The sequence below is a fragment of the Carassius auratus genome, chromosome 8, assembly GCF_003368295.1.
Source record: "Carassius auratus strain Wakin chromosome 8, ASM336829v1, whole genome shotgun sequence".
In the NCBI taxonomy this organism is placed as follows: Eukaryota; Metazoa; Chordata; class Actinopteri; order Cypriniformes; family Cyprinidae; genus Carassius; species Carassius auratus.
Genome location: NC_039250.1, coordinates 22014925 through 22026515, shown reverse-complemented (window position 1 = coordinate 22026515; position 11591 = coordinate 22014925). Strand labels below are relative to the sequence as shown.

The 11591-nt window shown below is 36.9% G+C and overlaps 1 protein-coding gene across 1 annotated transcript; it reads left to right on the top strand.

Moving 5' to 3' along the window:
* Window positions 1–132: 132 nt before the first annotated feature.
* Window positions 133–11215, top strand: LOC113107639 (5'-nucleotidase domain-containing protein 2-like). The gene is made up of 14 exons (XM_026270285.1): window positions 133–602; window positions 894–1078; window positions 1990–2064; window positions 2166–2221; window positions 2314–2407; window positions 3494–3622; window positions 5414–5474; window positions 6013–6115; window positions 6283–6384; window positions 6972–7053; window positions 7711–7797; window positions 7999–8139; window positions 9285–9349; window positions 10007–11215. The coding sequence occupies exons 1-14, from the start codon at window positions 233–235 to the stop codon at window positions 10266–10268; spliced, it is 1812 nt and encodes a 603-aa protein (XP_026126070.1). The 5' UTR covers window positions 133–232; the 3' UTR covers window positions 10269–11215.
* Window positions 11216–11591: the final 376 nt, after the last annotated feature.

Sequence of the window (11591 nt, the reverse complement as noted above, 5' to 3'; positions counted from 1 at the left end):
TTTCCTCTTAAACCAAGCCCCTAGATAAGCGACGCAGCAGAACCCACCTCTTATTGGTTTAATAAACTGTCAATCATTATAAGTCTGGCATTTGATTGGTTAATAAGACAGCTTGCGCCCGACCACCGATGCCCTGAGCGAAGCAAGCAGTATCAGTTCCCACAGAAGCTATCTCGCACGCTGGGCAAGTACGAATGAAAGAAGTAAACAACTTTGTTAGTATAGTTTAGACATGGCTTGCAAAAAATTAGGCAGTTTAAGTAACGCAATGTGGCAAAGAAGCACCACATGCAGAGTTTCGCTGTGCGCAGGATTGAAAATTCCTGCTTTTGCTTGTGGAAGCTTCGCCTCGGCTGGTGCAACAATGAACGGACAGAACTGCTGCAAAGATGGACACAACTGTGGACCCACGAGAAATTTAGCAGCTAATCATAGCCCTGCTGCAGCCGCGGTCACATCACACAGACACCAGATCGTGGGCAAAAATAGAGGCGAAGAATCTCTTACCAAATCTGGCAGGGCTTTCTCATCCACGGCCCCGCAGATCAACAGTAAAACTTACTTGTGGGCGAGATACAATGAGATGAAACGGCTCGTGCACGGTATGTTGATTTTATTTGCGTTTTCAAATGTGATTTTGTGTAATCTCTGCACTCATGGCAAAACATTCGTGCCCACTTTTCCTGCTGGCCTCTGGACATTTTGTAAACAACTGCCAACTGCCATTCACATGTCCAATGCATGATCGACATTTTGTTAATAACTTTTTTCAGGTGTAAAGACATGATTTTTCATAATTACCTTGTTTGTGCACATAAGAAACCGTATTTGAAACATAACATGCTTATCAAAATGTAATAATAAACCTCAAGTCTCCCTTTGCCGCCCCACAGATTTGATTCCTCCTGGGGTGTGCAGTCTTTTGAACCCTTCCACCATCTATGCAAACAATGAGGTGAACCTGGAAGAGGTGGACATCTACGGCTTTGACTATGATTACACGCTCGCGCTCTATTCCAGCGCGCTGGACGAGATGATATACAACAAGGCGCGAGAGTTTCTCGTCCAGCACTACAAGGTCCGAGAAAGATATTCAATTTAATGCCTTAAAAAACTGTTGGTTTGCATATTTATTTGTTATTACACCAAATAATTTAATGACCAAACTTTATTATGAAGTAAAACACATAACCAGTAAATAAACCCTTCACACAGAACCCGTTTGTGCAAATAAAAACGCGAGAGGCGGGGCTGTGGAATGAGGTCATTTAAAGAAAATAAAAAATGTTAGGAAACTTTCAAAGTTTAAGTTTTAACAATATCACGACGATTTTAGATCGCTGAAAAAATGCAACAACAGACAGCGTTTTTGTTTTTAAAAAATGCAAGAAAAAAGTTACTTTTTTTTAAGTCAACTTCTTTTAACTTTAGCGTCACGTTTTTACAGCGCTGTGACGCAACGGTCAAACGGGTCAGTCTAGCCAGCGTGTTTACATAGAAAAATAATGGAAAGCAGTTGAATGCAAAACGCATTCTGTGTGAACGGTCCATTCGTCTAAGAGGACATTGTAAAGAATACGTTTTGCTTTTAAAATGAAAAAGCAAAATTGAAAAAAAAAAATGCGAAAGCCCTGGAATATTAAAAAAATTAAAACACAAGGTCTCAATCTTTTATCTTTTTAATTTAAAAAAAATCATTTTTAGAGGGCTTTTATGCTTGAGGCGCTGCAAAAGACGCGAGCGAAACAGTCAAAACATGTCCATCTAGCTCATATTAGTGTAGAAAAACAGTGTTGTGGAAGACAAAAACGTGTTTTGTGTGAACGGCCCCTAATGCATCAGATGTGTCATGGGCTTTTGGCTCAAGTCTTCAGATTATGTGTAGTTCTGTTATGCTTAATTCTTCTAATGATGGTCATGTGGAGTGGGGGGGTGAGGGGTTAAAGGTTGGCATGTTTGAGATAACTCAACTTTTGTTTCTTTCACTAGTATCCCGAGGGAATCAGTAAGTATGACTATATTCCCAACTTTGCAACTCGGGGACTTCACTACGACATCCAAAAGGTGCATTTAACATTCTTTGTTTGAGTTTTTGCAGTTTTTAATTGTAGTTGTGCAATAAAATTTAATATAACATTTTTTTTATTATTATTGTAATGACACAGGGACTACTGATGAAAATTGATGCCTTCCATTATATCCAGTTGGGCACTGTTTATAGGTACATTGATCCTCATTTGATCAATTTAATCAGTGAGTTTGTGTGGAGAATTGTGTTATGTAATTCTCAGGCTTTGTTTCTTGTATTCGCAGGGGTCTGAAGCCTGTCCCTGATGATGAGGTCATGAAACTCTATGGAGGTTCAAATCATGTTCCCCTCCACCAAGTCAGTGGATTTTACGGCAAGGTGATTGTTCCACATTGCATTTTCATTTCATCAAATTTGATTTCAATTTACACTCGAGAGAGAGCCCATGTTTACATGGTGTTATTGGCATGCTTACATTTTTGTGCCTCATTACTAAGAGGTCATTCAGGCTAAAGTGGTGCCACCCTGTTAGGAGCTCCGATCTGATTTTGTGTGTCCAGTCACCATGAGTAAGTGGCTGTGCGCTATATATCTAACAACAAAAACATTACAGTCCTTTTCTTTATCAGATGGCACGTTCTTCTCTGCAGGATTTCAATGGTCATGGGAAACACATATGTATCAAGGAATTAATTAATTAATTAAGGTTTTTTTGCATGCTCATATATATTAATGAATCTTGTTATGCTCTATTTCTAAATGTTTCATTAGCTAAATATTGCTTTTGGAAGCAGAAAACTTGCTTGGCCTGGTATTGACCCGACTTCGGAACAACATAATATTTTGTCAAACCTTTGAAGTGGTTTGCAAATCTGTATGAATGATTCATTAGAGTAGTGGTTCTGATAAGGTTACAGGAAGTAATGAAAAGGTAAATCATAAAATGCAAAACTTTGTTGTGAAAAAATGTATATCCACAACTATCCTGTTAAATTGATCAAGCTTTGATTTTTATGTCAAAGCAATGTAGTTTAACCTAGTTTAAAATATTTGTAAAAATTGAATAATTTTTTATATGTTTGATTTATGGACACACATGGTTACTTTTTTAACAATACATTTTAGCAGTCTGTTAGATTGTCATTTAATGTCCAATTTAAAGTCAGTCGAGAACTAATGAAATGAAGATTCGTTCAGAATTTATTTAATGACTGATTTGGTCATGCACATTCATGGCTCTGGAAATGTTTTTTGTTAAATACTGGTTAACGTTTTTTTGTTTGTGTGAGGTTTTGCACTAAAGTGGTCATTAAAATATATGACCTGCAGTTTCCTCGCAATAGACCAACAGTCTTTCAACTTCTCTTAGAGAAGGCCATGTCATTTACGTATAAAGAAGCTTCACTTATTCATTACTGTTGTAAAATACATATGACTCATGCTTTTTATTATTATCTGTTCCAGGGCCCCAAAATGAAGCAGTTTATGGATGTGTTCTCCATCCCTGAGATGACTCTCTTGGCTGCTGCGAACGATTACTTCATCTCAAATGACATAGAGTACGACCCAGTGCATCTTTACAAAGATGTCTCAGTACGTATGAAGGCAATATGCCCTTCATGAATCCTGATCAAAACCACTTGTGTTCCTGACGGTTAATAGCATTTGCACAATAAAGCCAGGCTGTTTTTATGGGACTGTGGGAATAGTTTACAAACTTCTTTTGTAATTTAAAACCGTGAGAGCTGTTTCTTGTCTGTCGATTTGTAATCTCTGAAGTCAAGCCGAGTGGATCTTTTCTTCTGCCTGTGGTTAAGTGCAGCTGACTGATTTGTTTTCATTCAGCCCAGATCACGGTGGTCCTGGAATTGGGTTATAGAGCCAATTCGTTTTTTCATGCTGTTTTGGCTCAGTTTACTTGGAGAATGTAGTCTTGTCTTTCACTTCTGCTTTTCAGCCCCACTCGAAACTCCTCCTAACTCAAGCTTTGGCTATTTAGTAAAAAATAAAAATCGTAACTGAGCAACAAATGGCCAAAATCAAAAATTTGTCAGAGCTCCAAAGTTTGTCAACAAGAATCAGATGAATTCTTTTGCCAGTATGTGGGTTTGCCGTATTAACCACTTTCTTGTGTGCTTGTCAGGAAGTAAAGCGTCAGCTGCGCTTGTTTATCTGTCAAGCGCAGCTTTTCGAACTGTCCGCGCTGGCTAGAAACAGATTGTACTGTACCCGCCGCAGTGTGACGTGTGGCTACGTAAGCTGTGACAGGGAACAGGAAACCTGGCAGCAGATGTCAATAAAGTTTGTGATTAGATCGGTTTTAAATCATTTTTGCAAACAAAGGGAAAAAGGAAGTAATAAAAAAAGAGAATAGAAAGTATTTACCCACTCCAGGGTAAGGCTAAAATTTTGTCTAATTTAGTTTATACTATTAACATGCACATCATAACCCCGTCTTCTAGCAAGCACAAATGGTACCCACTAAATAAAAAATAAAACAATGTAATTGCGACTTTTTATCTCATAATTTCTACTCTCTCTCGCGAATAGTGAGTTTATATCTAAATATAAAAAAAAAACAAGAACATTACATTATCCAAGAACATGATGACTGGCTTCATTCTAGCGTGAGTTTAAGCACCCTCAAAAACTCTTAAACACAAATCGACTCAATCTCCATTGACTTTCTATAGCTTTTCATTTCTGACTTAGAACAAAAAAAGAACAATGTTTAAAAACTGCTATGTGACTAGGTGTATAGTAAACAAGCTAAAAAACACGAAGAGAGAGCACAAGTGTAATTTTACTCTGAGAACTGAGCCCACTGGAGGGAAACGTTATCTGTGACAAGACCATTCATTATTTTTAACCCTGTCAGAGGATCATTTCTCCACCCTGTGTGAATCTGTGAGGAGGAGATATATTAAGAAACTAAATTTTATTGGTCTGTCAGTGCCCCTTTTCCTAATCTTCCCTTTGTTTGAGAAATTATCCAACGTGAAATACCCCGACATTTGTGTCCTAAACACTCATTTATTTTTTTGGACAGCTTATAAAAATTTAATTCTGTTTTTTTTGTTTGTTTACCGTACACTTTGTCACATAGCAGCTTTTAGGCATTGCTCTGTTTTTTGTTACAAGTCAGAAATGACAAGGAGGCAGCTTCCTGCAATTGAAAGTCAATGGAGAGTGTTTGATTGCCCCCCCCCCCCAGTGTGGGTGTGGCCTGGCTTTGGATGCCAATTTGCAGGGAGGGTGGGACATTCGCCCTTTAGTGATATATTTTCCAAAATCTCCTATTGCACCTTTAAGCACTGGATTGTTAAACTCTTATAGTTTGAGAAATATGAGCACTGAATTAATGGATGAATTCTGTCTTTTCAGGATGCAATTGGAATGGTGCATATCAAAGGTTACATGTACAAATGGATCATGCAAGATCTTGGTGAGTATGAACAAATAGTATTATGTGCATTAACCCAAACATGTGGCACAAAAATGGCTTAAAATCTTAAAGTAAGAAATGCACTGAGCCAAGTAAAAATCATTTTCTTGAAACCTGAAGCTAATGACAACCAGACTAGAAGTTGACTCTCCCCCACCCAGTCTGTGCAGTGCATGTATGTGTATATGGGTGGAAAGCAGTCTTTTTTTTTTTTTCAGAGCAAACTGTTGCATAATCTGACCTCTATGGAGAATTAGATTTTGAAGCGAGCAGTTCTGCTGGGCTAGCACAGCCTAATCTTTGGTTTTAATGTTTGTTGTATCCCTGTGGACAATCACAGATTTCCCATTGCAGTATAAACACTTTGTAGGCAAACAGTAAAATTGCTTTGATCCGATTCTGTATTCCATTCATCATAGTCTGCAAAAAATGACTTATTTGGTTTTAGTCAGAATAGAATAGACTTGGTTTTAAAAGGCACTCTCTTTTTTTTCTTCTTCCTTTTGTGGCCCCTTTTCCTTCCTTATTCGGCCCCCAGAGAAATACATTCTCCGAGGAGACGAAACGTACGCTGTGTTGCACCGGCTGGCCAGTCAGGGGAAGAAGCTTTTCCTTATTACCAACAGCCCCTTCAGCTTTGTGTGAGTTTCTTTTCTGTTTCTTTATTATATTCAGCAGATTAATTCATAAACGACCTCAAAGTAAAACTCAGAATTTCTTTAACATAGTCATACGTTTAAACATAAGCTTATTTATTTATATTTATTATTTTTGCACTAATTGTTATGTAATTGTTTGTTTTTTTCAGCGATAAAGGCATGAAGTACATGGTTGGAAAGGAGTGGAGGGACTTCTTTGACGTTGTCATTGTTCAAGCTGACAAACCTCATTTTTTTAATGACTGCGTAAAGTAAGTTGCTTTGTTTATGGAAAATATCTTGTTTACAGTCATTTCAGAGTTCTGCTTTAAAATGTTTAATTGTGCACTTTAAATGAGGTGATTCATATTAATCCTATTCAAACATTTAAAGCTGCATTTATTTGATTAAAAAAATTTACAACTGTAATAGTGTAAAATATTAAGTTTTTGTTATAATTCACATGAGTCTTCTTCACATGATCCTTCATAAATCATTCTGATATGCTGATTTTGTACTCAAAAACCATTTATTATTATTATCATTGTTGAAAACCATAGTGCTTCTTAATATTGTTGTGGAAATGGTTATAAAGTTGCAGTATGCTTTGATTAATGGAAAGCAAATTTGAGAAGTCTTTTATGAAATTATAAATATGTCGCTTATGATCAACTTACCATCCTTGCCAAATAAAAGTATTTGTTTGTTTCTTTTTTTAAAAACTGACTGACCCCAGACTTTAATGGATAATAAACAGTAATGTACTGGTTCCCAATAACGTTTTATTTTCTCCAGCATGAGTGTTTTTAGTTTTATACTTTGCAGTGATTTAAAGCATCTCTATTTCTTCATTTCCCAGACCATTTAGACGTTTGGACAGCAATGGAGACTTGCAGTGGGATAGAATCAAGAGTTTGGATAAGGGACAGATCTATAAACAGGTAACCGATTAGTTTTGCCCTGAATCACGTCTGTTTATTCTGGTAAGATGATTATGAGCAATATAGGCCGATGAGAAGCTTTTAGAGAAGCTTTTAGTTGGTACATCAAAAACATTTATTTTAAAGTCTACATGCTCATTTTCCTCTCCCTGTGAGAATAAACCCAAAATCTTTCCAGTCAGCAGTGAGTGTCTGTTAATTGTAGAATGATTTATCCACTTAATTTGGCTCTTTCATTTGGAATCAGTAGAAAAGAAAGTGGCTAGGTCAACTTCAGACTGAACGGAAAATCAGTTAAACACCGTTTAGTGTTGTCAGACACATACAAACGGATTCAGCTGACGAGAACAGAGTCTGAGCCTGACTACATGTCCACCCTCAGGCAAGATGAAGTTAAAGCAGCATATGTAAACCATCCCAAATTGGGAAAGACTTATGGGAAAGTTCCTTGGCAGGAAACCTAGAGCAAACTGTTCCTGCCATACTAAACAACCAATGAAAAGTCTGTTGACTCGTTGCTTCCAGAAATCCGAAATAAGTAAAGAGGGGAAAAAACTGCAGCGCGTTGTCATTTCTAGTTCAAAACCCAGAAACTACAAATCAATCGCAATATTAGCAGCTAGTTAATAAAACTGCCATTGTTTTGCTTTGTTTCAGGGAAACCTTGTGGATTTTCTGAAGCTAACAGGATGGCGAGGATCCAAGGTTTTTTATTTTGGAGATCATCTCTACAGTGACTTGGCAGTGAGTCATCATCAGGCTTCTGTTTTGTTCACATTTGTTGCGTTTGTACTCTTTCTGCTCAGTGATTCCAACGACAGTGGAAGTAAATCTCAGCCTGTAGTTTTCATAATCACTGGTTTCCAGAGTCAAACAGGAACCGTAAACGTTAAAAGGTTCTTGAAGTGGCTTATAGTCTAAACATCCTGTGTTCTGGCATTTTAGGATCTCATGCTGCGTCATGGGTGGAGGACGGGAGCGATCGTGCCTGAACTGGAGGTGGAGACTAAGGTGGTGAACACAGAGCAGTACGCTCAAAGTCTCACGTGGTTGCAGGCGCTCACCGGACTGCTGGAGCGCATGCAGGTACACAGTGTGGCTCTGAACTTCACCAACACTCTTCCTGTTTAGAATAGAAAAATATTCATCCTGATGAATGTCTACTTTTCTATTCAGTTTCATGTTGAACTAAAAAAATATATAATTAATTATTCAAACTTTCCTCATTTTCTTAACTTTAAAAATATCTCAGTATATCTAAATATTATAGTATCTCCGTAAGCGAGTTTCTGGAAGACAAATCAGAGCAAAATAAACAAGTTTGCATTACATGTGCTTCTACAGTATATTATTGCATAGGAAAGACCTGATGGGTTTGGCAGCGGTCCATTCGCTTTACATTGATCTAAATTGATTGTTCTAGAATGCATTCAACCCCATATTCTCTCAAGGTTTTTAAATATAGAAAGGTTATAAAAGGAATCAAATGTCAAATTGAAACATACATTGTTACTATAAAATCCATATCTGTATCACCTGAAGTGATCAGTTTTCATGCTCAGCAAGTTTGTCTTTTTTAGGTTATTTGATTTAAAAGAAAAAAAAAATACAGGAAAATGTGATACTGTGAAATATTATGATTTCCGATTTTTTTGTTTTGAATGTAATTTAGAATGTGATTTATTCCTCTGATTGTAAATCTGAAATATTATTCATTTTATGCGTATCCTTTTAATATGCAAATTTGATGCTTTAATAATTCTTATTATTAATGTTGAAAACAATTGTCCTACCTAATATTTTTGTGGAAATGTGATGTGTTTGTTTTCAGGATTTTTTTTTTTTTTTTTTTATAAATAGAAAGTTCAAAAGAATATTTATTTCAAAAAATAAATATTTTGTAACATTAAAAGTGTTTTTACTATCACTTGTTGAATTAAAAGTATTATATTAGTATTTATATATATATATATATATATAAATATATATATATATATATATATATATATATATATATAAATATATATATATATATATATAAATTATATATATAATATATATATATATATATATATATATATATATATATATATATATATATATATATATAAATTAAAAGTCTATGATGTATTTTGTTTAATCTTGAGGACATCTTCCAAAAGTTCTCCTTGTGGATCTGCAGAAAAAACTTTTTCTTTGGACAAGTGACTTATTTCTGTCTTGGTTTTCAGATGTATCGGGACCCTGAGTCCAAGAAGGTTCTGCAGGAGTGGCTGAAAGAGAGAGAGGAGTTACGGTGGGTGAAACAAGACAAAAAGACAAAATCTTGAACTCACTTGAGCCCCTTTCACACTGCACGTCGGACCCGCAATATTCCCGTAACATTGCCTGGTCGCCTTCTGTGTGAAAGCAACCACGTCCCGGAATTGATTACCGAATCGAACCCGGGTCGGGGACATAGTAACATTGCGGTAATCGATCCGGAACGAGCGCTGTGTGAACAAAAGCCAGATCTAATTCGGTATCGAAGTGATGACGCGCGTTATCGCGCGACTCTTTTACCGGCTGTTTTGAAGGAGGATCAACATTTGAGAAAAACATATGTGCAAACTGTAATGAAGCAGAGATCAGTTAGTTCCTCACTTTCCGCGCTGACGCAGAGATCGTTTGCTTGCTTCAGTGAAAGTATAACGTGCCAAGCGTTGTCGACTCGTACATTACACGTCACGCGCTGATGTCACGTGTCGTTACGGGATCTTCAGGGGTTGTGTGTGAAAGCACGCACATATACCGGGTCATCACTGGCAGTCTGAAAGTGCCAAATCTAGCGACCAGGAAACAATTACAGGAACACTTTACCCCTGTATTTGCCGGAATGGCAGTGTGAAAGGGGCTTTGATGAACAGATCAAGGACTATAGCGATTGTAACCATCTCCCAATTTCCTTTCACAGGGCAGTCACCAAGAACCTCTTCAACCCTCACTTTGGCAGCATATTCCGTACCTGTCACAACCCCACATACTTTTCCCGCCGCCTGTGCCGTTTCTCAGACCTCTACATGGCCTCTATCAGCTGCCTGCTGAACTACGACCTCTCATACACCTTTTACCCTCGCCGAACACCCCTGCAGCACGAAGCCCCGCTCTGGATGGACCAGCTCTGCACTGGCTGCATGAAGACTCCCTTCTTAGAAGAGATGGCCCATATTCGTTAAAACCGCCAAAGGTTTAATGTGCAAATATAAACTGGAAATTGAAAGGGGGGGGGGGGGGGGGTTGTGTCTCTGTAGCATTGGAGACGTGGCACTTTTTGCTTGAACGCCACATACAATGGGGCCACCTGCTGGATGTTATGTTACAATGCATCTCAGTGTTCTCAAGCCTTGGACAGCTTAAAACGGGCTTGTTAATGAACTTAACCTTGTGTTCTTATCTCTAACTTTTTATACATTGGATGCTATTGCATTACGTCTTACTAATCATAGTTAGATGATAAGTGGTTTACAGTTCTCTCTTTTTTTGGTTTTATAGATTAAACCTGTATGTCATGAGTTTTCTAGTTGCAATAGGGTGATGTTTGTATTAACATGCATCAAGATAGCAGGAGGAATGAAACTATACTTGGGGTACACAGACTTTTTTTTTATTCTGGTAGGCCAAAGTATTAAGCCGCTGGCCAAAAATGCACAATATGAGTTACAAATACAGTAGATCTAATTACAAGTAAGATTAGGTCAAATAGCTAAATAGATTTGGTGTTTTAATGTTACTTACCTTCCCCACACTACAGTAATAATGTAGCCAAGCCTCATAAAAAAGTTTAAAGTTTAAACATGCGCAAGTAATACCAGCCTCCACCACTTATTATTTAGTACAGAAATTATTATTATTATTATTATTATTTTTAATGACAGCTGTATTTACATACATGGAAGATCCTGGAGGGCCAAACCAAATGCTGTTGTTATTTTTGACTTTGCAAGCCCTCACTGTTTGTGGTTTTAGACTAAGCTCCTGTACAATCAGAGCATTGTTTGCTTACAGTTGAATCTGTGTATAGCTATGCTGCTAAATTCAGTTTTCCAGGAGCAAGAACAATGTCATCATTTGTATGTACTTGCTCTACAATTTATAAACTCAAATAAAAGGCTTTGTATTAATATTGGTCATGTGTGTTTGTTTTAACTTTAATGAATGAAACGCACAACCCACATCTTTTAAAAGTTGTGGGAAAAAAATTAAAAAGGCGAGTTATTACTAAAATAATGATTTTCAATGTAAATATTGTTTTATAATGTAATTTATTCATATGATAGAAAAAAAAGCCATTACTCCAGTTTTCAGTGTCGCATGATCTTTAAGGAATTATTTTAAAAGATGTAATATTGTCAATGTTACAAACAGCATATTAGTTTTTGAGGAAAAAACCTTGATGCACTTCCATTCAGGAGTTTGGGAATTTTTAGGAAATGTATACTTTTATTCAGCTAAGGTAGAAATGGATCAGAATTGAACAAAATCATCGACGAGTAGCTCTC